Source organism: Vanderwaltozyma polyspora, genomic scaffold, assembly GCF_000150035.1.
Source record: "Vanderwaltozyma polyspora DSM 70294 KpolScaffold520 genomic scaffold, whole genome shotgun sequence".
NCBI classification, from domain to species: Eukaryota; Fungi; Ascomycota; class Saccharomycetes; order Saccharomycetales; family Saccharomycetaceae; genus Vanderwaltozyma; species Vanderwaltozyma polyspora.
In genome coordinates this window covers 83,076-110,350 of record NW_001834651.1, presented here as the reverse complement: position 1 = coordinate 110,350, position 27,275 = coordinate 83,076, and the positions used below count along the sequence as shown (strand labels likewise).

The window sequence follows — 27,275 nt, the reverse complement described above, 5'->3', positions numbered from 1 at the left end:
TCAATCTTTCGAAAGATTTAAACTATCTTTTCATTTTATTTTTCAACTCTTCTAGTGTTCTATTCTTTTTAAAAAAATTAACACCCATTTGCATTATTTCATATCTATTTTTCCTCATTTAGAAACTTTCTTATATATAAAATATATTCTACATAGTTCTGTTCTTATACTGCGGAAAGATAACATCAAAAAACCAAATTATAGACTGCAAAGAGAAGGTATAGAGAAATAGACAAAATCAATTACTTCCAAAGCACATAATATATTTTATAAAAGAAATACGAGATTATTATTTCTTAGGCATTCATTCATTTTAGTAAGCACACTAAAATACTATTCAACTATAAAATTGGTACCATAAAATTGCCAATTAAAAACTAATTTTTTTTACACCACTAATTCATAATATATTCATAAATTAAAACAAAAATGAATGAAAGTATTCGAATAGAAGAATTGAGAAAAATTGCTAGAGAATTAAAACCAAAAATTGAATTAATTTATTCAGGTACAGCAGAAAATACTGAAGAAACCGTCATATTAAAACAAGTTATAAGTTTTTTACAAAAATTACCAAGTGGTTTACATTTATTCTGTGATGATGATTTTGCAGAAATTTCAATTTTTTCATTAGTTATATTCTCTTTTAGAGTCTCTGAAACTGTAAAATATGTTACTGACATTTTAGACCCAATCTTATGTAAATGTCAAAATTGTGTCTTAAAATTTGCCAAAGGTAAAGATAAAATTTTACAACATTTTGCAGTTCATAGATTAGTGGCATATAATCATGTACAAGAATTTGGTGATATGGTCGATAGATGGAGAATTAATACAATCTTACCAGTTTTCCAAAAAATTTCAGCTAACAATGATGAAATCGTAATATCAAATGAAATAGAAATTGCATTTTATGAATGTTTATGTAACCCAAGAATGCTAAGATTGGATCCAAATCTAAAGGGTGCTTTCGACGCCATTTTTACTTACCTTTTATCAATCAAGTTCGAATTATTAGAGACAAAAATTGAAAAATCCATATTATTAAACCCTGAAAATTTCATCACAGGTATTATATATTGTTGGTACGAAGGTATGCCAGATCAAAGAAAATGGTCAAAAGATATTTTAATTCATTTCCATAAAGAGAAACTAAAAATTTGCACTAAAAATTTAACTCCAGATTTCATCGAGGAAGTTTATTATTATATTATAACTTTACAAAATCCTAGCAATTGGAACTCACAAATGATTACTAATTTTTGGTTAAGATTAACACCAATATTTGCATTATTAGATAAAGAAGTCATAGAGAATTATTTTTCATTACCAAGAAATTTAGATTCTTTAAAACAATCATTCAATTTCCCAGTAGAATCTATTTTCAAACTGTGGTACAACCATTTAGCATCAAATTATAAAGATAAACCATTGGACATTTTATTAAGAGCATTAAACATTTTTTTGGAAGTTTTCAAAAACGAATTTTGGATAAAAATCGAACCTTATACTTTTCATAGTGTTTTGGATACAATATTTACGAAGGACAATTATGTTAACTCATTAAAAAAGGTAGAAAATAACCCCGATGAAGAATCTGAGGAAATTTTTATAGAGCATGGTACACTTTCTGATATGGTAACATGGACTATTCCGTTTTATCATTCAGTCTCTGATTCTAAAAAAATCCAAATGATCAAAAAAGTTTCAATGATTTTTTTAAGGCATATTGCCAATCGTACATCGTCTAATGGGTTAACCAATGCATGTTTCTTAAATTCCTCTACTGCATTATTAAGATATGCATTGGTGGTTAAAGAAGAAGAAAGATCTATGTTATATGAAAAAGACGATTTTGAGACAATTTTATATACAAAAATCGATTTTAGAATTTTTATTAATAATCCTTTGATCCAAGATGTCTTTATAAGAACAGTTACAAACCCGAATGAATTATACAGAAATTTAGACAGCTATGTTTCTACTTTATCGATTTCTGCGATGCAGGTATTAACAAAATGTATTGCATTAGATATATTGTTATTATGTCATTACACCTATAAGTTATACCTAGGCAAGTCAGTAACTGATACATCATCACCTTTAATGTTATTGGAGAATTTTACCTTAAAATTGGACTTCAGATCTCTCCAAAACGGACCTTTATTAGCCAAACAACTATTAGTTTCATTAAGGGATATAAACGGCCTATTAGTGGTTCCAATTAAGACTCCGATGGTCGCGGCTCACAATGCAAAGATAAATCAATTTTTAAAGTTATCAGCAAAACTTGTAGAAAAATTTACAGATATTTTGCCTGCACAAATGTCAGAGGTATTAAGTGACCAAGAAGCCGCATTAGGTTATTGGTCTTGTGTTTTTACTTCCAACAATGAGCTTTACCAAGCAGCCACCAATATTTTATATGATACATTTGACGTAGAAGGTAGATTAGAAGGTATTCAGGAGATCTTAAAAACGAATATAACAAATCATATCAGGGCTATTAATATGGTCTTGAAAAATTTGATCAAATGTGAATTTTATGAGCCTTGTCCCAGAGCTATAAGAGTTTTAATGGATATAATTTCTGCTTGTACAGATCCATTATCAGGCGTTTTTTCTAATTTCAATAAACTGAAACAGGACGACACTGTTAAAGAGTTTACTTCGTTTTGGGAATTGACATGGAAATTTTTGGATATGATTTATTTATGTACATTAAAGTGGGCATCAAAGTATGATTATTCAGAACTTGAAAATTTTACAAAAGATACACTAGATTTGAGTCGTTCATTAATTGATTCTTACAGAGAATTTTCAGATATAATAAATACAAATTCAGAAGCCGAAAAAGATCAAACGTCAAATAATAATGATATCATTGCAATCAGTAAATCTGGAGAAACCTCTATGTTTGATAGTGTGTTAAAGGCTATACGTAATATGTTATATTGGTTAAGATTAAGTGATGAGGCATTATTAGAATCTTGTGTAAGGCTCATCGTTACAACTTCCGACTTAGCTCATCAAGAAAACATTAAATTCAATGACACGCTAGTTGAAATGATGGTAAGGTATGCATTGAAAGCCAGAAAGTTTTCGAATAAACTAACTGATCAACAATCAAATGAGATTCTAAGTAAAGCACAGATGTTTAATCAATCATTAGTTGAAAAGGTTAAGGAATCAGTAGAGGAATACTTGAAAGAAAAGCAAATGTTAAAAGAGAAAGCATCTCAACAAATATCTCTTACAAACAATGATAAAGCTACTCCCTCTAAAGCACTTGAATCGAGGGCTGAATATCTTCAAAGAAAGGCCATGTCTTCTTCGATTATGGGTAGGCCTAAAGCAACTCAATCAAAAATCACATCATTTGGTACATTCCAACAAGGAGTATCACCAACATTACAGGGTATGAAGTCCACCCCTCCACCCTTATCAAAAATGGAGTTGGCCAGAAGACAATTAATGAGCAACAGAGTTGTTCACCCTCCTAGTAGCGCTATGTTCCATACTAAATCATCAAACCGTACAATGAAGAATGAAAATTCAAGTAGTGATGAGAGCGAAGGTGATATCGAATCAGCTAGGGAATTGTTTGCTGTCGCGAAGGCCAAAGACAAAGGTATTCAAGTTGTAGATATCAACGGCAAATCAGTTCACAGAATATCTGCTGTGGACCGAGCAAAACTTGAAGAAGAATACATGAGAAAGAGACTTAATGTAGATTTAAATCCATTTTATGAAACGATTTTACAATGGGATTATACAAGAACCGACGAATACCCCACAGATTATACAAATGGAACCTACACTGATGTAAAAGATTCCTATAGGTCTGTAACAGAATATCAAAATGTAATGAGGCCTTTATTATTGTTGGAATGTTGGCAAGGTTTGCGTGCTGCTCGTGACAGAGAAGAGCACAAATCTTTTTCAATTATTGTTGGTAATAGAACTGCTGTTTCAGATTTTTATGAAGTATATGCTTCCGTTAGGAAATCTAAATTAGCAGAAAGTGATATCTCAGAATCTGACTTAATTGTTTTGGCTTTATTACCAGATGTACTACCAGGGCAAAATATTACCAGTGAAACATTTAAAAGATGCTCTCAAACTTGCCTGGCTAAAGTAAAGTCTTTAAAAAATACAAAGGGTGAAAATGTTGACATCACTTTACGTATTCACAGAAGTCATAAATTTTCAAAATTTCTTACATTGCGATCAGAAATTCATGCTATGAAGGTCATGCAAATGACAACAGTAGAGAGAGAATATACGTCACTTGAAGGTTTAGAATTTTATGATTTAGTTCCTGAGATATTGAAAGCGGAAGCATCTGAAAACCAAGCTAATCTAAGTGATGAAATTGAAATGGTTAAGGAAAATTACAAGTTGAACACTTCTCAAGCAGCGGCAATTGTTAATACAGTTGTGCAGGAAGGGTTCTCATTAATTCAGGGCCCACCTGGTACGGGTAAGACAAAAACAATTTTAGGTATTATTGGTTACTTTTTATCAAAAGTTAGTTCCTTACCTTCTAATGTGATCAAGAAGCCAGGAGAAGCTTATAGCGTATCTCCATCTACAGAGAGTTTACTGAAGAAACAAAAAGTTTTAATTTGTGCTCCCAGTAATGCAGCTGTGGATGAGATTGTTTTAAGATTAAAAGGCGGCGTCATTGACACAGAAGGGAACTTATTTAAACCCAAACTGGTTCGTATAGGTAGATCAGATGCAGTTAATTCTGCAATCAAAGATGTGACCTTAGAAGAACTTGTTGATAAGAGGGTTGCAGAAAAAAATTATAATATATCCAGTAACCCAGACTTGGAGCGTAAATTTAATTCTTGTGTAATGAAAAGAAGAGAATTGAGAGCAAAATTGGATTCTGAAAATGGTTCAGTTACAAGTACAATGTCGACAGAAGATATATCAAAATTGCAATTGGAAATCCGTGAATTGAGTAAAGAAATCAACGAATTGGGAAAGGAAAGAGATGAAATTAGAGAACAAAATTCCATTACGTATAGAAATAGAGATTTGGATAGAAGAAATGCTCAGGCTAGAATATTAGCATCCAGTAGTATCATTTGTTCTACTTTATCAGGGTCTGCACATGATGTTCTTGCCTCATTAGGTGTAAAATTTGATACTGTCATTATTGATGAAGCATGTCAGTGTACAGAATTATCTGCAATCATTCCTCTAAGATATGGTGGTAAACGTTGTATTATGGTGGGTGATCCTAATCAATTGCCCCCAACTGTCCTATCAGGAGCAGCGAGTAAATTAAATTACAATCAATCTTTGTTTGTTAGAATAGAAAAGAACAGTACACCATATTTACTAGATGTTCAATATCGTATGAATCCGGCGATTAGTGTCTTTCCATCATTAGAATTCTATTGTGGTCGTCTAAAAGATGGACCAAATATGGAAGCAATTACGAAAAGACCTTGGCATGATGTTGCACCATTGTCGACTTATAGATTTTTTGATATTGTAAGCGGTAGGCAAGAACAAAATATCAAAACAATGTCTTATGTAAACATGGAAGAAATAAGAGTAGCGATTGAGTTGATCGACTATTTATTAAAAAAATTTGAAAATAAATATGATTTCAGTGGGAAAATTGGTATTATCTCACCATACAAAGAACAAGTAATAAAGATGAGGAGAGAATTTAGAAACTTCTTTGGTTCACCTATTTCTAAATATGTTGATTTTAATACTATAGATGGTTTCCAAGGTCAAGAAAAAGAAATTATTATTATTTCCTGTGTCCGTGCCAGTGATTCTGGTACTAGTGTGGGATTCTTAAAAGATTTTAGACGTATGAATGTTGCTTTAACTAGAGCAAAGTCAAGTATGTGGATTTTAGGTCATCATAAATCATTGCAAAATAATAAACTATGGAACCATTTAATTTCAGATGCAAAAGAGAGGAATATGTTAGAAATTGCATGCTCGGGCTTCCTTGATCCAAGCAATTCAAGAGCGATGAAAATTATTGAAAAATACAAAAATTCTCATGAATACTTAAAATCTACAGATGATTACAATCCTCAAACTGAGCAACCAACAAAGCTTTCAAAGAATAAAAGAAAGTACGACGAATATAAATCTGTAAAGAGTCATAAAAAAAGCACATCGGAAAAACATCAAGAAAGTGAAGATAATTCAAGAAAATCTACCTCTTCTGGCAGCAGTTCCACAGGTACTAAAAAGAAGTCATCAATATTTGGAGCTCCAAATCTGTCTGAAAATGGAAAGCCTGATGATGTATCATCCTCAAAGAAATCCAAATTAGCAAGTTCGACCAAGAAGAAGTCCTCTATCTTTGGTGGGCCTTCTTTGGCCAAGGAAATCTCGAAAACCATGCCATATATTAAGGATACCTCAAACAACACTGAAGTTAAAAATTCATTGAAGAATAAGGATAGACATGTTCGAATTTCTGAAAAAATTGAAATCATCCCTAACATTAATGAACAAGAGAATCTAAAAATTGTCGATACCAACGAAACAAATCATGAAAATAAAATACCAGATAGATTAAAATCACCTCCTCCGAGTATTGAAAAAGCCAAAGATGGAGGTGATGAAGATGAAGATGATTACAAATTACCAACTTCTGTAACACCTACAGAAGTTGACAAAAATAGAGTATCTAGGTATAACAGTAGTAGCAATACAAATAATTCTAGATATAATTCCGCGGTTGATGAATCAAATAACAACCAGAAAACTAGATTACCTATGGGAACTTCAGAAGTGAATAAAGGAAATTCATCGCATATTCAAAGAAACATTATTAGTCCCCAACCGATGCCATTTAGAACGAATGAAATTGCTAATTCCTCTCATTATAATACCAATAGTGTACCTTCACCAAATATGTCACACCAGCAAAATATGCCGTATAATAATCCCGGTAATAATATGAATACGCCACATTATATGGCTTCTAATTTTAATCATGATAATAACGTACCTCAAGGCTATCATAACCAGGATAGGTATGGATATCAAAATTCTCCAAATGATCAGCATTATCAAAAACCTTATAATGAGGCACAAGGTTATTATTATGATAATAATGGGTATAACCAAAGAGCGCCATATCCTGCATCAAGAAGTGGATATATTGATCCAAAAGGAGGTAATAGAAGGGGAGGTTCGTCTACACCATTTATCCCACGTAAACGGTATCGTAAGCATTAATCAAGTGAATCAATACTGGCAATAACGGTGATGATTCCATTGTATTATTTAAATTTTAAAAAATTAACAATAAATATCATTGAGCACATGAATTATATATATATATATATACATTCATATATATCTAATATGCATATAGAAATGTATCTAAAATTGTCTATTTTTATTCATTTTTCATTAATTTGTCATTAGATGTATTATTTAACTGGAAGGTCGTGAATGAATTATTACTTGCTATATGTTCAGATATACTAATTTTTGGTGGTGACGTTCCAATATTTGGGAAAGGATTTTTTGATGATTGAAATTGTGATGAATCCAATAGAGAGTTTTCATTTGTATTGTTATTGTTGTTTATGCTAGTGTTGGTGGTGATGTTTGTATTGTTATTATTATTAATGCTTTTTGAAATTGAATCGTTTATCTTGGAGTTGACCGGAGTAAGATTTAATTTTAATTCATTAGTAGCTTGAACTAAAACTTTTTTTTCATTTTCAATTAAATTTCTTAATAGTTGAATATCTGTTGAATCTATGATATCATTTAAATTATTGATTGTATCATTTATCCATTCGATCATTATATTGTAATCAATTGATTTCTTTTTCTTATTTTTTGATAAATAAATTTTCAAACTATTTTCTAAATCATTTAATTGATTTATTACTTGTTCCCATAAATTAATTTTTTGATTTAATACAATCGAATTTTCCTTTTTATTGGATAGTTGATCATTTAAAGAATTTATTTTTGAATTTATGAAGTCATTAATGTTTTCAATAATTATTTTTTCATCTTTATCTAAAACTGAAGTTAAATTTTTATTTTTGGATAAGCCAATTTTAATTAATAATTTTTTCCTTTTGATATTGATTTTATCTAACTTTTCTTGCATTAAAGTAATATTATATTTTGTCTTTAAATTTTGTGAATTTAATTCATTTTCAATAAATTTTAAATCTTTTTTATAATTTGATAATAAAAATTCCAATTGATTAATATCAGCTTTAATCGTTGATTGACAATTCTCTAACAATTTAATATTTGATAAAATCAAAAATGGGTCCTCATCATTATTAGTATGATTATTACTGTGATCAATATCATTATCCTCATCACCGGTATCATCCTCATCTTCAGTGAAGCTTTCATTAGTGTAGATTAATTTTTCATCATTTATTGATAAATTACTATTGAATTGATTTGAAAGTGTCGATTCATCAGGGTCTATTTGATTTAGGTAGGTCTTTAATAGAGGCTGATAGTTACAATTGATTGTTATTTTGTTGTTTGTCGAGGATGCAGACTGTATTTGTTTAACTTTTGACGATTTCCATTGATTTAACTTATTCTGATAAAAAATCTCTAGCTTGTTTAGTTTATTAAATTTAATAATAATTTCTTTTAGATTTTTAATCTCTAGTTTAATATCACCATGATAATTAATAATGATAGAATTTAAATTAAACAGATCATTAAAACAATCTAAAATTTTCTTTCTTGTTAGGTTCAAATTTTCGATTGAAGTTAAATTATCATGAAGCAGATTATTATGGAATTTAACTAGTTCTAACAGATAATCATTTGTATGCTGTTGTTGTAGAAGAATATCATCTAATTTATTAATTTGATTTTTCATTAAATAAAAGTAGTAAGAACCTTTGATCTGTCTTATCTTCTTTCCTGTTCTATCCTGTTTGCTTAGACTGAAATGAGGTTGGTTCTTGTAGATACTTTGAGTCTAGTATGTCTTCAAAGGTTAAAAGGTTAAAGGGGAAGGTGGGAAAAAAATATTGAGTTTATCGAAATGCTTTAGTCCTTTTATACAATCGGCTTCTTTGGATATTTTAATTTTGATGTATGTTTGTAGTGTGTTTAATATATGAATAATACATGTATAGATGCTTTTTTTCGTTATTTTGTAAAAAGTTTGAATGAATGCATTATCGATCTTTCCATCAAAAGTTCAGCCAGTAACTGTTCTAATTTGGTACTTCTTTGTTGATGAATGCCACAAATAAAAGTTATATATATTACAAATTACAAATCATACTATAAATACATATACTAAATCTAATGATAATATTAAAATAAATTAAAATAAAATGAAATAAAACAAAATAGCATGGATGAGAATAGAGAAAGGGGGGGAGGAGGGCACGACTGGGACCAATAGATGCTTCAGCCAGCAATGTCTCATGATTGATCTGTTCGATGAAAATTTGTTCTTTGATTAAAAGTTAAAAATCTTCATCGTCGTCATCTCTTCTCGATCTCTTTTGTTGGGAGGAAGAAGAGGAAGAGTTAAACATGGAATCCAAATTTGAAGAAGTAGTTCTTTGGTTTACTAGCATTGCTTGTGGATTCTGTAAGTTTTCTGGAATTTTTGATCTGTTGTAAGCACCAGGTTGGTAATTCAAGTCGACACTGGCTCTGATTCTCATACCCAAGTTACTCAACTGATCGTGATAAGAAGAGAACTGAGGGGTTGAAGCTGATTGTGGACTTAGCTGGACTTTTTTAGGAGGAGTTGATTCCATAGTTACAGTTTACTTGTATTTGTAATTGCAGTATGCAGTTTGCAATTTGCAGCTTTGGGTTTGTAAGCTCTTGTTTTGTGTATAGTTTCCCAACTTTGGCTGAGAGGGGGGTGGTCTGTAGAGACAAAAATGGTATGGTATATGTTGCTAGTTATAGAATAGACAGCGAGATATAGTCTGTTTCAACAACAACAATAAATAAAAGATTGAGTGTATATATATATATATATCCCTTTCTAAAGTACTGTTCTCGAACAAATGAAGATAAGAATGTTTGAGAGCAACGTGCGAGAGGGAGGGGGGGCAGTATCACAGCAAGAAAAAGAGATGCAAAGACAGGATGAAAAGAGTTTTTAGATGAGACTGTTTTGATTGTTCCTTTTATATGTTTTTAATCCAAAGGGACATTAACTGAGTGAGTATAACATCATCATGTGTCCAAGTCTAGAAGTCTTAGGTGTCATCGGGTATATCAGTATCAGTATCGGTATCACTTCCACTTTGACCTTCCTGTTGAGATTGGTGGAAAACGCAGCGTGGTCACGGGGGGCTGGCTGGGTGAGGGAGTATGTGTGCGCGTGGTGTAGAGGTGTAGAGTGCCCAACACCCGTGCACCCATTGTTTACACAACAAACAACATCCGTGCATTCGCACATCACGTGTATCTCTGGTGTTCACGTGCGTTTCACGTGCTGCGTTACCCTCTGTCCCTTGCTCTCTTTCTCGCTCGCTCGCTCGCTGTCGGTATCACTATACTATACAAAGCACAAAAGACAACACAACAGCAGACAAGAAGCGCAACAAGCACAGAAACCTCATTTCGAAACGACAAAAACCGCAAAACAGCAGCAGCAAGTTCGTTTCGGTCAGACTCTTCTCTCAATTACCAAACACAGTAATACAAGCAATTAGCACACCGATGGCTAACCAAACTCCCCCCACCACCAAACGGTTACGTACGTTACGTTACGTTACGCTACTTACAACCAACCCAAAGTTACGCTAACACTTACACTTAAAGTAAAACTTGCAATCCACAACTGTATTTATTCTCTACCCTGCTCTGCTCGTAATCTCATCAATTATCATGTAGTCATCTTCTTCATCATCGCCTTTGATCTATTCCATCTAATCTACCACTTTCTCTGTCGCTTGCCTTTAACTGGATTCTCTCTTGACCTCATCTGAATTGTATAATTTTTGCTATTATTCAACAACCTCTTCCACCCCCTCGCCAACATTTTGTAAATACTTATACAACACACACTCACATATATATATATGTGTGTGTGAGTAGTATCCTCCAATTTTCTTGTCACCCATTCATATACTTATATTCCAAACATAACATCCCTTTACTCTCAAAAACTATACCAACTCATCGGTATTCACCTGCATCACCCAAAGTCCACATATACCAAGCTAACACCTCCTCCCCCAGTCATGTCTTCTTCGATTAATCTATCTTCAAAGGAAACTTTCGACCTAGAAGATAAATACTCTGCCCACAACTACCATCCTCTGCCAGTAGTCTTCCACAAGGCAAAAGGTGCAAAAGTTTGGGATCCTGAAGGTAAAGAATACCTAGATTTCTTATCTGCCTACTCCGCAGTCAACCAAGGCCACTGTCATCCACATATCGTAGAAGCTTTGGTCAAACAAGCTTCCGTTTTAACCCTATCTTCAAGAGCTTTCTCAAACGACGTATACGCTGCTTTCGCAGAATTCGTAACAAAATTCTTCAACTATGACATGGTCTTGCCAATGAACACCGGTGCTGAAGCTGTAGAAACTGCATTGAAATTGGCTAGACGTTGGGGTTATGAAGTTAAAAACATCCCAGAGAATGAAGTAATCATTTTAGGTGCAGAGGGAAACTTCCATGGTAGAACATTCGGCGCAATCTCTTTATCAACTGATGAATTAGACTCGAGAAAAAACTTTGGCCCATTCATGGAAAACATCACTTCAAAGAATTTAACTAAGCCAAACCATAAAATTAGATATGGTGTAATCGAAGATTTAGAAAACGTTTTCGAAAAATTCCATTCCAAAATTGCTGCTATTATCTTGGAACCAATCCAAGGTGAAGCTGGTATCGTGGTTCCTCCTCCTGATTATTTTACAAAAGTCCAATCCCTATGTAAGAAATTCAATATTCTATTGATCTGTGACGAAATCCAAACTGGTATAGGTAGAACCGGTAAAATGTTGTGTTTTGAGCATTATAAAGATGTCAAGCCTGACATCGTACTGTTAGGTAAAGCTTTATCCGGCGGTGTATTGCCCGTCTCTTGTGTCTTATCCTCGCGGGATATCATGTTATGCTTACCTCCTGGTTCTCATGGTTCAACTTATGGTGGGAACCCATTGTCTTCTAGAGTGGCAATTGCTGCTCTAGAAGTAATCAAAAATGAAAATTTAGTGGAAAGAGCCGCTCAATTAGGTGATTTGTTACTACAGAAATTGAACGATTTGAAAACTTCTTCAGGTGGTATGATCTCAGAGGTAAGGGGTAAAGGTTTATTAACTGCCATTGTCATTGACCCAAAAATGGCAAACGGAAGAACAGCTTGGGACTTATGTCTATTGATGAAAGACAACGGTTTGTTGGCAAAACCAACTCATGATCATATCATTAGACTAGCTCCTCCTTTAGTAATCGCAGAATCAGATCTTCTAAGAGGTGTTGATATCATACAAAAATGTTTAAAAGAATTGCCATCAGCCCCAATTTCAAACCATTAAGATAGTTTAATACAAATTATTATTCATTAACTTGTTTCTATTTCTTATATAAACTATACACATTTGTTGTTGTAATTGCACTTTACGCGTTAATTATGGGTTTACGCGTATTTTATTTTTTTCCAACTTTTGATAGTGTAAATAATCAACTATATTAAACAGTCATATAAATTTAAAACAATGTTCATCTCATCATATATATATATTTAATAGCAATGTGTCGATAGACTACAAGGATAAGTGCGAGTTTCACAGTTGGTATTGTCATTTTAAAAAAGATTTGGATGTCTCAATTAAGTGAAAAGGACTCACGGTTTACTCCTAAATCATCATCGACTCCTCCGAAATCATCATCCTCTTCACCACAGATCCAATTATCAGAAGAGCAAGAGAATATCATAGAATTAGCTAAAAATGGTCATAATATATTCTATACAGGTAGTGCAGGTACTGGTAAATCGGTTCTGTTGAGAACTTTGATCGATGTGATGAAATCAATTCATGGGCCCGACAGAATTGCAGTTACTGCTTCAACTGGATTAGCCGCCTGCAATATTGGTGGGTATACACTTCACTCCTTTGCAGGTATTGGTTTAGGTGTAGGAGATGTTAGTTCGTTGATTAATAGGGTTAAGCGTTCTAAAAAGCATAGAGATCGTTGGCAAACTATTTCAGTTTTAATTATTGATGAAATTTCAATGATTGATTCAAAATTATTAGATAACTTGAATCTAATTGCACAGAATATAAGGAAAAATAGATCAATATTTGGTGGTATTCAATTGATCTTCTGTGGTGATTTCTTTCAACTACCTCCTGTATCTACAAATGGTATTACGAAGTATGCTTTTGAAGCGGAATTTTGGAAATCGACATTTGATGCTTCAATTAATTTGAAAACTGTATTTAGACAAAAAGGTGATTTAAAATTTATTGAAATGTTAAATAAACTACGTACTGGTAAAGTAGATAAAGAAACTGAACTGGAGTTTAAAAAATTATCAAGAGACCTACCAGTAGATGACATTATTCCTGCAGAATTATATTCTACAAGAAACGAAGTTGAAGGTGCAAATTATTCAAGACTGCTGTCGTTACCAGGAAATTCATTCAGTTATAAGGCAATTGATGGAGGTCATTTAAAGGATGAAATGTTAAGAGAAAAGCTATTACAAAACTTTTTAGCTCCATTGGATCTAAGATTAAAAGTAGGTGCACAAGTCATGATGATTAAAAATGTAGATGAAACTTTGGTAAATGGTTCATTAGGTAAAGTTATAGCATTCATTGATCATGATACTTATGCATTTTATGAAACAATCATGAACAACTCAGATTATTCTTCCTTGGTTGAATTAGAGGCCTATAGGGATAATATAAATTTATTAATTCAACAAAGTCGTAAGAAAATTGACGATAATAATGAAATGGTAAGGCAAAAATTTTCAAAAGAACAATTCTGTAAAACAGAAGATGAAACTTCGACAGATGATCTTCGTGTTAATGAATTAGATGAACTTTTCAAAACTTTCACTGAGCTTTGTACTAAACATGACCATAATAATAACCAATATCTCGATTTGAAGAGGGAAATATTGGGTTTACTTTTGGAGAATTCAAATGGTCAAAGAAAACTTCCCTTAGTTAATTTTAAAACCGCTAATCTAACTGATAGATTAGTTCTTGTGGAACCAGAAGATTGGGCTATAGAAGATGATAAGGAGAAAGCCTTGGTATCTAGAGTTCAATTGCCTCTAATATTGGCTTGGTCACTGTCAATTCATAAATCACAAGGCCAGACTCTACCCAAACTAAAGGTTGATCTTAAAAGAGTATTTGAGAAGGGGCATGCTTATGTTGCCTTATCAAGAGCTGTTTCAAGAGATGGATTACAAGTTTTAAATTTTAATGTTTCGAAAATTAAAAGTCATGATAAGGTTGTGACATTTTATTCAACACTGTCCACCTCAGAAGACGCTCTACGGAAATGCTGTAATCCAAAAGAGAAAATGAAGCCAAAAATTACAGCATTTGGGGTAAAATCTAAGACGAGTTCAACATATAATTCTTATTCTTATTCAAATAGAGTTGAAAAGAATAACTCCACTAGAAATAAGTCAAGTGGTGGTATAATTGCTATGTTGCAGAAAAGAAATTTAACCTCCCAAAAATTAAAGAAATAGAAGTCGATAATAGAAGATACTCGCCAAATACTTCCAGTAATTAGAATACAGCATATTATATCCGCCGGCACTTTTTATTTATTCAAATATGTAATATTAGGATTATAAAGTAAATATATCATAATGCATTAATTATTATTAACAGCTGACAAGAAATTGGTAAAACTATTTGAAACGTCATTTAACAAATTAATTGCTTGTGAAAACTCATTTCCTGATCCCATGTTTTCAATCGAATACTTGTCATCTATTAAATTTCTAGTTGATAATTCTAATTCGGCTCCACTCCACTGAGATACAACAATATCTAGTCCATCTGCAGGACAAACAGACAAAAGGTCACCTAATAACTCTAACTGTAATATCAAATATTCAGTTGGAACCTCACTGTCAATCCAATTAGGATTAATAAATTTACAAACTTGGAACACAGTTGCCCAATAGGTTGATACACTATCTCTTCGTAATAATTCTTTTGACTTCTGGAAAGCAAAGGTGAAATCCATATTCACCAATGCATGGTCAATATGAATGACTAGAATTTTATTATATTCTGATTCCCTATCTAGATGTTCTCTAGAAATTTGCATTGCTTCAACTAATTGATCTATCAAATTCATTGAATTGGCAACATCTTTGTATAGGTCCCTGTTTAGTTCTAATAAAATAGATATCAGTTTTGATGGGTTATATTTAAATTCAAAAATATTACATGGTTTAAATGGTATCCCTTTACCTAAATTTATGGAATAGCGAGATAATGTATCTGCAACTTTTAATAAGGTATGCAAATGTTTGTAAACAGTACTATTTTGAACATCCATTAATTGCAAAGTTTTTTCCGCTTTTTTGATCTCAGGTCTTGACTTCAACCCATTTGTAGCATTGTTAAAGAAATTCCAAAAGTACTTTTCCAATACATTTTCCTCTAATTTTGAATTATTTAATGTAACGAAATTTTGAAGTAAATCAAATTCACCTAATTCTAGTAAAATCTCAACAAAGATCGAAATTTGTTTATCAATAGTCAAGTTTGTGAAAATTTGTTTTTCCTTAATTTTGGATTCGCTTATCAAGTTTGATATAACGTCTATAGTTTGTTGGGATTGGCTGTTGCAGATTTTACCTTTAACCATTGATGCAAAATGAGCCAACTGTTCTTGTTCAGAACTTTGGCAAATGGCATTAATATCACTTAATGAATATCCTTGAAAGCACAAATTCATATAATGTGCAAACCATTTGAGATTATTTGCAGTAAGTGAAGTTGATTTAACCTTGGTGCCTGGCGAAAACTGTGTTAATAACTGTTCTAACTCGGATGATGAGGTGACATTCAACATATTGGCACTATTGTCATATATAATCTTTAATGATAGTTCTTCTAATTTTTCTTTAAATTCTATTGGTATTTCATTTGATAGTAATGAATATAGTTGTCTAAAATTATAGTAATTAACAGCTGTATCAAATCTGAACACTGAGGGGTTAAATACAATATCCAAAAATATATCATACGCCTTTGAATATTTCAAATATGGAATTAATTCCTGAATGATAATTGAGGCATCTATCGATAGGTTGTATTCGTCATCATTAATATTACCCAGAATTAAGTTAATTATGTCTACTGGTTTAAAATTTTCAAAATCCTTAATCTTAAGGGTTTTAGAACCTGATCTTAAATTCAAATATGACAATGGTTTAATTATACCAGATATCCATTGTGCAAACTTTATATCATCTTTAGAATGAGTTTCCCATAATGGCTCGTTAAATAATACATTATTAGGATTGAATTCATCACAGACCAATATTCTCCTTCTCAACCAATTCGAAAGTATATTATCGAAGGTGATTAGAGAATCTTGCTCTAATTGCAAAATTCTTTTTGAAACGAAATCCTTTACTTTCTCACTTCTTTCATGAACAATGTCATGTTCTAATTCGATAATTGGAATTAGTTTATTATCAACCTCCAGCAAATTCATCATCAGATCATTAGGGTCTGATAACTGGACTTGATCATCACTTGGGCCCTGTTGGAAAACAAAGGACAATCCATTTGGATCCATTAGTTCAGGCCAAAGAATACATAAAGCATCGAAACATTCTTGTGTAAAATTACCATTAGCTTGATCATACAATAAACTTGAATTTGTAATATCTGCACGAGCAGCAAAAATTGTACATAGTAAATACAGTTTATCGTCCATTGAATACCAACTCTATAATTCGATGATAGCCCTTTCAACCTTTATTCAAATGCCATCAACCTAACCACTTTTCGTTTTTTGACCTTATTGATTGATCTCTTCATTAGAACGTCTTGTTTTAAATATTCAAATTTTTATTAAATATTTTTGATATTTAACAAGAGATGAAAAAATATATATGCAATAACAGTAATGAGAAACAGTTTTAAGTTCGATATACAGTAAAGCAAGTAAACCAGATTATATTGGTAGTGATTTGTGGTGGATCAGAAGATTATTGACATTTTATATTATTTGGTTTGGTTACCTTTCTTTTAAAATTGGCTTTAGTAGATTAAGAAATGGTTTCGACGGTATCTTTGACAGCTCAACAAGTCAGGCTTGTTAATATGAAAGTTGACTATAGTGAGAATGATTCGTCTTTTAACTCATATTTAGATGTGGTGAATAAGGTCATGAAGCTATCTAACACGATTTTGAGAGGTGAATTACCTGAAGATGGTGATGGAAGCTCAGAAAATAGTCAAAAAGTAAATTTTGATAAAGATTCTATAAAAGAACTTAAACAGTTGGCAGAACTAAGGTATCTAGAATTGCAAACCTCATTGGAAACTAAGAAAACTATTTATGAGAATTGGGAACAATCTAATGAGTCGATAGTGAAAAGGTTGTCTAGTGATGCATTGAACAAAAATAAACCAATGTTGGAAAAATATAAATCAGAATTACAACAAAGGATGTTCAGAATACGAGAAATGTACAATGCTGTGAAAAAGATCAATAGAGAAGTTGAAGCGTTGGTCGTGTCCAAGACGACCTTGATGGTAACGTATCAAGAATGGGTAGATAAGTTGGGGAAAGAATTTACAGATAAACTGATTGCAAGACAATATTTAAAGCCTTTTAATAGAGAAGTTGAAGGCAAGTATAAAGTGTTTGATAACTTTAATAGAACTCCTGAGGAATTGAAGAAAAGTAATGAAGCCATGAAAGTCGATATAGAAAAATTAACAGTAGACTTAACAGAATATAAAGATAAATGGCTGAAAGATGCTGACGTATTTTCAAAGGTATCATCATTGTTAATGCAAGAATTGGAAAATAGAAATATCAAATTGGATACAAATGAGGAAGAGGAAGAGGAAGAAGATGAAGAAGAGGATGAAGACCGTAGGAGATACTTATTAAATAAGGAAATAGAGGGAGAAATGGATAATGAGATGAACAATGAAATTGAAGACGAAATGGCAGATATGGAATTAGATAATGACATAAATGAAGACCCTGAAGGTGATATGGATGATGAAGATGAAGAACATGAAGAACATGACGGAAATATTACATCAGAAGAACAGGATGATGAGGCTCTATCCGAGGAACATCTCGATGATGAGCATGTTTCTGAAGAACCCATGGATGAACCAACTCCAGAGGGATCGGGCTCTCCAGAAGAGTTGAAAGATGGGTCCAACGATATTCCAGTTGATATAAATGAAGAAAAGGACTATGGTTCGGATGTTGAAATGTCATGAATACTATTGGTTTCAAGGTATCGTCATTGTCACCTAATTTTTCCCCAAATTTCACCAACAAGATTATGCATATAAAGAACTGGCAAGAAATCTTCCAGATCTAGATATATCATGAATGGATTGCCATTTGTTGTATATCCTATAGTATGTATTGATATGTATATATATATATATATATCTGCATTAAATAAACCTAAAAGTAAATGAACAATTTAAACTACTAAGAGTCATTAGATATATCAAAAGATGTATAATCTTAATTACATACAACATTTAAATGTATTTATAACGTCATTCTTACAATAATTGTCTCATTTGTCTCATTTGTCCTGTTTGTCCCATTTATGTTATTTGTCATAATTTTTATTTCATTTGTATTTTTTGTCATCCCGTTTCGAGATCAGGGACAAATTCGAAAAAGTTCGATTCAACAAGTAACTGAAATTTAATTCGATTCGATGTTTAGTAACAGTTCAGAAGCATTAAAGACAATGATCTCCAGTTGATCTAGTTTAAATTGGAGCCTGTAACATTAAGAATAAGAGTAGTTTCCAAATTATCTTGAAAGGTATCAAGAATTTCTGTTTATTTGAGGAAAGAAGAGTTCCAAAAAGGTGGAAGCTGAAATATTTAGGTACACGCATAATAATTCGTACTACTAAATAGTAATAAAGGTTCCTTTCTGTACTGTGAGTTGTAATTGGATACCTTGGGAAGTTGGTGATACGGTTCTATTTTGTTGTTATTGACTAGGATCTACTTCTGTTTTTATTTGTTTCTTTGAAAGTAAAGTTCTGTGATAAATTGGCTTCTTCATTATAATTCAATGCAATCATCGTCAATTCCAAAGACAAGAAACCAGATTGAAGTACAGATTGGGTTGGTGGGTGATGCACAAGTGGGAAAGACTTCGTTAATGGTGAAATATGTGCAAAATATATTTAATGATGAATATACTCAAACTTTGGGAGTAAATTTCTTAAAAAGAAAAGTTTCAGTTAGATCAACAGATATCGTGTTTTCGATTCTAGATCTTGGTGGTCAAAAAGAATTTATAAATATGTTACCGATTGCCTCGATAGGATCGTCAGCTATAATATTCTTGTTTGATTTGACTAGACCTGAAACTTTAAATTCAATCAAAGAATGGTATAGACAAGCTAACGGTTTAAATGATCAAGCTATTCCGATTCTTGTTGGTACTAAATATGATTTATTTATTGATCTAGATCAATCAACACAAGAAAAAATTTCAAGAATTGCAATGCAATATGCACAAGTTATGAATGCTCCATTGATCTTTACATCAACTGCAAAATCTATTAATGTACAAAAAATATTTAAAATTGCCTTATCCAAGATATTTAATTTAACTTTAACGATATCTGAAATTAATGAAATAGGTGATCCTCTATTGATATATAAAACCCTCGGCAATAGATCAACTCCTATTGCGAATGCATCTGCATCTTCATCTGCATCTTCCCCATCTGCATCTACATGATTATCTGTAACCTTGATATGATATTACATATAATAAAACTATTATTCATACTTAATTATGTAAGTTAAAAAAAATTAGTGATTTTTAAACATTTGAATATTAATTTTTATTAATATATTAAATATGGCAACTAGCTTACCTCCTAGATTAATTAGACTTCTATACTTTTATATTGATACAAATAACTTTTGATGTTAATAATGAATACCTTGGGAATTAATGTTCATTGCCCTTTTTCCATAGTTCGATTCCTTGATCTACCGCATCGTGGCATAGAAGTCTGAACATTGACTGATTTAATAAGAAAGTGTTTTTAGTTTCAATAATCCCAATATCCTGTAATTTTCTGAAAATGTATGGCCATGAAATAATGGCTAAACTGTCCACAGTTAAGCGCTCATTTTTCGAATTCGAATACATGAATAACGGTTGATATAAATTAAAAATATATTTCTCATTTCTCATTTTGTTCAACAAATCACACATTTCTTCTTGTATTTTTTCAAATTCTACTAAACCATTGGCATTGGAATCTTCCTCTCTGGATAAATTTTGTATCGCCAATAAAACTAACTTATATATGCTTGGTAACTGCACAATCTGTAATAGTTTTTCACCTAAATTGAAATTTGTAACTGCATCTTGAATATGTTTGAAATTTACATGGATTATATTATCCCTGCTATAAGCTTTTTTTCTATGGGCAATCAAAATCGACTCTTTGCATATCAATAATGCCATACATATATCGATACTAACTTCGGATATTAAAGTAGCACCTAATTCTATTGCATCAGAATCAAAATTTACGATAAATGTAGGACTCCCTAATTGTTTTAATTTTTCTTCTGAAGACATATTGGTTACTTCAATTAATTCATTTTTGTCCTTGTCAAAATAGAACTTTGAATTTCTGACACCTTCAAGTCGAAGTTTCGCAATTTTGAATAGGTCGCTTCTAAGAAATTCATCAAATACAATTTCATGGATTCTTACATCATTAGGCAGAGGTTTATTCCAATTTATTTTATGTGGATTCTCTTCGTTTGAGAGGAAAATAACAATAAGCTTTGATGACTTAAACATGCACCATTTTAGTAATTCTTTAAATATTAATATATCTGAGTGATTTCTAAAATTTATGTCCTCAACGATTATTATAGTGTTTTGTTTTCTCCCTTGAGGCACTTCTCTGAAGAATATTTCTAAGGATGACTTTGCAATATCATTGTCAGGTTCTTCGTATCCTGATAATTGAGCCCAAAGATATGAATAAAATTCTGCTTTACCTGTCTTTGGAGAACAACTAGCTTCTAAAACTCTAAATGTTGGAAGTTCTTGCCTTATAGCAGGAGATTTCAATTCCTTTAGAACTGAAGCAACAGTATGAGATTTTCCTGTGTTAGCTTTCCCTAGAATTTTAATTACTGAACTCCCTTGTGTCTTTAACGTATTAAATAAGGTAGAAAAAATTTTAGAAAACTCTTTGAATCTACATGCCACTGTATTTTCTGATTTTCGTAGCTTTTGCATGTACACTTCACTTAATTGTCCATTGGTGATAATCGCGGATTCGGTATTTTGATCAATGGATTCCTTTTTGGTATTTTTTAAAGCCAATTCCAATGCTGATACGTCAAGGTCACTTGATGTTGTCCCAGAGGCGGCAACTTCAGAAAATTTCTCAATGTTGCCATTTGACTCATCAAAAAAATTCACTTTATTTGAAAGATGTAGGTATTTGTTTAGATTAGATTCTTTTCTACTACTTTCTTCCTCTAAATCTCCTGTAATCTGACTTTTTAGGTTCGTTGTCTTGGGCTCAGGTTTCATAATTTTATGTTTACTAGCTTCTAATTCATCTGATATACGTTTTCTCCTAGAAGTAGGGGACAGCTCTTCTATTTCCTTCTTCTCATCCGCAATATTATTTTTGTTTTGCTTCTCACTTGCGTCAACAAAATGATCTTTGGTTGAATATATTGGCGCTGTATCTTCATCTCTTTGTAAACGGTCAACTTCAATTGTTTTCGTACCTAATTTAGCAGTAATTTCCTTTACCGAGGTTGGAATACCTTCTGTGTCTTCTTGAGCTTCGTTTTTATTTCTTGACAAAGTTAGATCAACAATTTCTTGTTCAATTTTTTCATTGATTCTTTTAGGTGAGGATCTTGGAGAAATGCCAATTTTTGATGTATTAAAGATTAAAGGAAGAGTAGGCTTGGTCTTGGCGGTTTTATTTGGATGGCTATCATTCTTATCATTTTTTGCTTCTGCATTAGAATAGTTTTCGGATTTTGAATTGATTTCTGACCTCGGTTTATTTCCTGTTGTGATATTTTTTGTATTTATCTCAGTATTGTCGTGAGATAAATCTCCTTCATCTTCGCTGACTGGTTCATTGCTCAAGTCTGTCATTAGAATTTCAGATGAAACATCATTCTTACCTCTTGTAATTTGGTGTTGAGAAGGAATTTTTGACCTTAAAGTTTTAGAAACTGAAATCTTTTTCAAATAATCATCAGAAGTTTTTGGATCGAATTTGACAAGTTTCCTACGCTCGTCTTGGAAATTGATTCTATAGTAATGTTCTGCTGCAGGATCACAGATAAAACGAGCATAGAAATCCACATTTTCTTCCTTACGTGAATTTTTTTTCCAATTTAGATCACTAGTTACATTTGCAACACCAATAAAATCTTGAAGCCAAACTTCTTTTACTTCAGCAGTCAAATATATTTCATTTTGATCAACTTCCTCCAAGAATTTTGTCTTATAAAATTCCATTGGTTTTTCTGGATCATAATTTTTTGAATCTAATTGTTCGTAATATATAGTCGGCTTAAGTTCAAACCACCTTAAATAAGAAAATGCAAGGATTTCAACAGGATGATTCAAAGTATTCAGTCGAATTTCATTAACTAAATAAACAGAATATGTCTGAGTAACTTCATCTTTCAAAATAATACTATCACCTCTAGTAAAACTTATAGCATCAGATGTCCTTTGAAGAAATACCCTTTCTACATTACCACCTCTTCTTGGTCTTCTCCTCTTTTCTGTGACTATGCTCCCATTTTCATCCGTAATTATAACTTGCCAACCTTCTAATTCACTTGCCTTTCTAGCCATTTCTCCATTTATCACTTAGCTTTACTCTACTTTCGTTAACAGTTTTACCAATATTTTTTTTATTTGTATATAATAAATTGAAACAAACGTGAAAGTAACCAAATATACAAAAAGTGCTGTTGTTGTTGTTGTTGTCAAAGCTCTATTTTTTTTTTAATATAATCACCATATAACTTAAAACTTAAAAGATACAAACCGTAATTATATAATCAAAAACCCTTCCATAACAATTCTTACTATCGTAAACTTTATTATTATTTTGTATGCCGTGTATTGTTTTTAATTTTTCAGTATACTAATTTCATAGTCGTCATATCGATATTTCTTCAAAAAAAATTAAAGGCTTCGTTTCGTGAACTTTGGCGTTTTGGACTACTATGTCAAAATAACAACAACGAATGGATATATAGAAGTGTCATTATTGGTGGTTGAGGACTTGAAGTTGTATAAGTTGCGACAATGCTGTTGGAGTAACGTCTTGAGATTAATGTCTATCTAAGGATAAAAACCTTAATGGATGTTGTAAATACATTGAATGAACCAATGCGAAATAGATTGTATGAAAACAAGAGAGAGAACTAATAATGATCGTGACACCTTCGAAGGTCAATGGCAATAAATGTAGATAATTGATAATTTTAACATAAAATATTTATATACTGTTTAGGTTATTTTGCTTGTGATTGGACAGAAGAAATTATGGAAATGTAAGCCAACTAGTGGTTGCAAGGATAAAAAGTAAAGCTTTTTAATATTGTCAGTAATACAGTATAACTGAATATGATGAAGTAAAATATACAAACACTAACAAGTTAAGAGATCTTGGATTCACTTTTGATAATGCTTTATAGAAGATATTACTAGGGAAATGTAAATATGATAAAATTCAATTATCGGATTAATATAGATTTTAATTTTTGTTTTAAAATAATGAATTAAAGTCTAAACATGAAGTCATCTTTTTATTTCTGAAACGCGAGTAGTGGGTATTGATTCAATTATTTAAAAACAAGCAGTAGTAATTAAAAGTTATATAACTGAAGGCTTTAAAATATATCTTTTTGAGGTGTCAAAGAAGAAGGACACAACATCAAACCAGCATTATCCATTTGTGTCGTTACTAACAAGGATTATAAATATATTCAATTATAAACTGATAAAAAAAAATGTCCTATTAAATATCACATACGCCCATGAATTATACCAACTAAGTCAGTTACAGTACATCAATATATGATTTTTTTGAAAAGATTTATCGTTTGGACATTTTTGTTTATTGTCACTTTAATACAGCTTCTGTTATACTTACCTGACTTCTCATGTATATCGAAAAATGGAGGTTTACCAATTTGTACTTCCCAATTCAATTTCGCGATTGTAGATAGTTCACATATTACACATGATTTTATTACAAGTATTCGTGAACTTTTAAGACTATTGTCATACTTAACTATTGATATGGGATGGTCTAGTGGGTTACCAGCTCCAGATGCATATAATGATGAAAATTTAGTTGATACATTCCATTTGAATAACATCTATAAGGTTAATTATTTTGGATATTGCAAAAAAAATGGGAAACAAAAAGAATATTGTACATCAAATCATTCTTCAGGAATGGATATCCTGGCATTATTAGTGAGAGATGTTGGTATTCAATTGGGAAAATTATCTTCCGCATATGAGAATAATACCGAAATTTTAGGTGAATCGTTGGTCTTCACATATGAACTATCATTATCTTCTCTACACACATTTATTAAGGGTGATAGACAAAGGGGAAATATCTTGCCAAAAATCGTCACTAACCAAGGAAACGAACAAACTGATTTGGAGTATAGTTCATCAAAAGCATATGACAAAGGTGTTTCCCTTGCCTATGGTTTGATGCTATTTAATGAGATAATGTACTTCATCCATATTTTTGAAATTACTATCAGTGTTCATTGTTTTCTAAATGTCATTTTATTTGGGTTTGCTTTGGTTTGGGGTAAAAAACAGATACTTTTACCAACACTACTAAAAATAACTAGTTCTTTATTATTAGTATTTGCATCAATATCATTTTCAGGCAACCTCCTATATTTACTACTATTAAAAATGTTAGAGCCTGATCCAACAGGAATAACTACCACAGGATGGGAAATGTTAGAAGTAAAAGCTGGTAGCGGATTTATAATAACATGCATCAGAGTCGGGATTCAATGGATTTTCTTACCGGTAGCATTTATAACATCCAATCATTATATACAGCCCAAAAAACAGCAGACCAAAATTGATGAGTTGAAATCAGACGATGAATCAACGGTGAAACAAGTGTGATTTCATAGACATTAAAATCAGACACTATTAAATATTATTGACTTAAATTGATATTAAAATTGAACTTTTGTAAACATATTTCAAAAATACATTCCTGGCCTATAATATCCCCAATGAGCTTGACACATTTAATATTCTCAAAATTTTCCAAATAAAAGTAAATTTCAAATAATAACTTCTCTTGACATTTATTCCACACCTTGCATTCCTTCAAATAACCGACCATAACAGGGCGACCAAGGTTCTCTAAAATGTTCATATGGATCTTCTACATACAAAAGTTCACCACAGAGATAGCAAAACATATGATTACATACACTGCATTTCATTTTATTACAGCCTTCACTTCTCTGGACTACTAATCTGCAATTTGGACACCTTTGTAAGTCAGAGCCCTCTTCGGCAATAGCTAGATCCAACATTTTATCTGATAGATATTCACTAACCTCTTGTTCCAACATCTTCTTACCATATTGTGCTTCAAGCTCTTTCTTTCTTTCATCAGAAGTTTCGTTATCTTCATCAATGTATTCTTCTACTACTTCTCTGGAAATTTTAACCTTTTTCCCACATTTATTGTTATAACCATGCCAAGAGTGTAAGCAGTCGAAACAAAAAACGAATTCACATTTGTTACATCGAACCATCGAATCATCCAAATCTTCTTTCACACACCATTGATCACATCTTCGACAGGTTACACATGCATATGTGCAATGTTTTGAAAGTTTTGTTGCCGCTTGATTATAATGTAGTTCCTTATATCGTTCACACATTTCTGGTTCCAGGATTCCTTCAAAAAATAAAAAATTGATCATAGGAGTAAATAGACTGCTCTTGATTTGATTAAAGTCCTTGAGTTTTGTCAGATCTATTTCGTTATACTTACATTCTGGACATCTGATACCGTTTATATTTCCCTGTTCTATCATATTTGTGAAGTAGTTTTTAGTACAATCTACACATAAAAGATGTTTCTCTTCTCCAATACACGGCAGTTTTATCATCCTGTCCCCTTTCTTAATATCCATACATATACAACATGAATAATTGCTCTTTGTAATTTCTTCTTCCTTCACAATAACTGTACTGTTTTCGTATAGTTTAAATTCTTCTTCAGATCTACAGATATATTTATTATCTGGAAAGATAAGGCTGGCGACATCATCAGTTACATAACTGAATACAAGCATCAGTATAGGAGTGAACGGATCATACCTGTCTGAATTAGGATCTGTCAATTCACCAAATTCTGAATTTATGGATTGTATGATTTTATTTTTAAACTTGTCTCCCATCCATTGAGAAAATATTTCTAGCTTTAAACCTTTATTCAAACTAGGATATTCTTTAGGATCAATACTAAAACGCAATAAATCAGTCTGAAGTTTATCCAAAATTAATGACTTATTTTCATACTCAACCGTTACGTCTGTGGGAAGTGAAATTTTGAAGGGCAGACACCCAGTAACTATTTCTGTCAATTCCTTAGCTGAATCTAACAAATCAATAGAAACGTCTAATTCAGGATACATGTCCGTTAGAATCGTTAAATCATCACGTAAGTTGGCTTTATCCTCCATTTACTTAAAGTTTTCTCAAAAATATTTCTATAAAATATAATATATCATCAGTACATAATTAACATAATCAGATGATCTCAATATCTAGCCAATTTATGTCAACTAGTCTGCACATTAGATTATCTTTAGGTATCAACCTTGTTAATCAATACAAAATAGAATTCTTATAGGCAGTAAATATTTTTAACTAGAAGGAATACAAAATTTCTTATACCGAGCCGAGTTGAAGTCCCACAAGTCGACTTGAACCGAACCGAGCCGAGCCTAAGCGTATCATAAGAA

The 27,275-nt window shown here is 31.8% G+C and overlaps 11 protein-coding genes across 11 annotated transcripts; 6 read left to right on the top strand and 5 right to left on the bottom strand.

The window, feature by feature from the left end:
• Positions 1-429: 429 nt before the first annotated feature.
• On the top strand, positions 430-7,233 carry SEN1 (DNA/RNA helicase SEN1; the record flags this gene model as incomplete). The annotated part of the gene is made up of 1 exon (XM_001644428.1): positions 430-7,233. One exon carries the CDS (start codon positions 430-432, stop codon positions 7,231-7,233), a length of 6,804 nt encoding a protein of 2,267 aa, XP_001644478.1.
• Positions 7,234-7,396: 163 nt separating this feature from the next.
• ATG23 (Atg23p) lies at positions 7,397-8,872 on the bottom strand (the record flags this gene model as incomplete). The annotated part of the gene is made up of 1 exon (XM_001644427.1): positions 7,397-8,872. One exon carries the CDS (start codon positions 8,870-8,872, stop codon positions 7,397-7,399), a length of 1,476 nt encoding a protein of 491 aa, XP_001644477.1.
• Positions 8,873-9,473: 601 nt separating this feature from the next.
• Positions 9,474-9,773, bottom strand: Kpol_520p41 (uncharacterized protein; the record flags this gene model as incomplete). The annotated part of the gene is made up of 1 exon (XM_001644426.1): positions 9,474-9,773. The coding sequence occupies one exon, from the start codon at positions 9,771-9,773 to the stop codon at positions 9,474-9,476; it is 300 nt and encodes a 99-aa protein (XP_001644476.1).
• Positions 9,774-11,216: 1,443 nt separating this feature from the next.
• Positions 11,217-12,521, top strand: CAR2 (ornithine-oxo-acid transaminase; the record flags this gene model as incomplete). The annotated part of the gene is made up of 1 exon (XM_001644425.1): positions 11,217-12,521. One exon carries the CDS (start codon positions 11,217-11,219, stop codon positions 12,519-12,521), a length of 1,305 nt encoding a protein of 434 aa, XP_001644475.1.
• Positions 12,522-12,805: 284 nt separating this feature from the next.
• Kpol_520p39 (Pif1 helicase family protein) lies at positions 12,806-14,704 on the top strand (the record flags this gene model as incomplete). The annotated part of the gene is made up of 1 exon (XM_001644424.1): positions 12,806-14,704. The coding sequence occupies one exon, from the start codon at positions 12,806-12,808 to the stop codon at positions 14,702-14,704; it is 1,899 nt and encodes a 632-aa protein (XP_001644474.1).
• Positions 14,705-14,832: 128 nt separating this feature from the next.
• SEC39 (Sec39p) lies at positions 14,833-16,920 on the bottom strand (the record flags this gene model as incomplete). Its single annotated transcript, XM_001644423.1, has 1 exon — positions 14,833-16,920. The coding sequence occupies one exon, from the start codon at positions 16,918-16,920 to the stop codon at positions 14,833-14,835; it is 2,088 nt and encodes a 695-aa protein (XP_001644473.1).
• A 341-nt stretch (positions 16,921-17,261) lies between these two features.
• Positions 17,262-18,452, top strand: MFT1 (Mft1p; the record flags this gene model as incomplete). Its single annotated transcript, XM_001644422.1, has 1 exon — positions 17,262-18,452. One exon carries the CDS (start codon positions 17,262-17,264, stop codon positions 18,450-18,452), a length of 1,191 nt encoding a protein of 396 aa, XP_001644472.1.
• Positions 18,453-19,278: 826 nt separating this feature from the next.
• Positions 19,279-19,956, top strand: TEM1 (Ras family GTPase TEM1; the record flags this gene model as incomplete). The annotated part of the gene is made up of 1 exon (XM_001644421.1): positions 19,279-19,956. The coding sequence occupies one exon, from the start codon at positions 19,279-19,281 to the stop codon at positions 19,954-19,956; it is 678 nt and encodes a 225-aa protein (XP_001644471.1).
• A 216-nt stretch (positions 19,957-20,172) lies between these two features.
• Positions 20,173-23,088, bottom strand: Kpol_520p35 (uncharacterized protein; the record flags this gene model as incomplete). The annotated part of the gene is made up of 1 exon (XM_001644420.1): positions 20,173-23,088. One exon carries the CDS (start codon positions 23,086-23,088, stop codon positions 20,173-20,175), a length of 2,916 nt encoding a protein of 971 aa, XP_001644470.1.
• A 1,233-nt stretch (positions 23,089-24,321) lies between these two features.
• SMA2 (Sma2p) lies at positions 24,322-25,410 on the top strand (the record flags this gene model as incomplete). The annotated part of the gene is made up of 1 exon (XM_001644419.1): positions 24,322-25,410. One exon carries the CDS (start codon positions 24,322-24,324, stop codon positions 25,408-25,410), a length of 1,089 nt encoding a protein of 362 aa, XP_001644469.1.
• A 188-nt stretch (positions 25,411-25,598) lies between these two features.
• ITT1 (RBR-type E3 ubiquitin transferase) lies at positions 25,599-26,993 on the bottom strand (the record flags this gene model as incomplete). Its single annotated transcript, XM_001644418.1, has 1 exon — positions 25,599-26,993. One exon carries the CDS (start codon positions 26,991-26,993, stop codon positions 25,599-25,601), a length of 1,395 nt encoding a protein of 464 aa, XP_001644468.1.
• Positions 26,994-27,275: the final 282 nt, after the last annotated feature.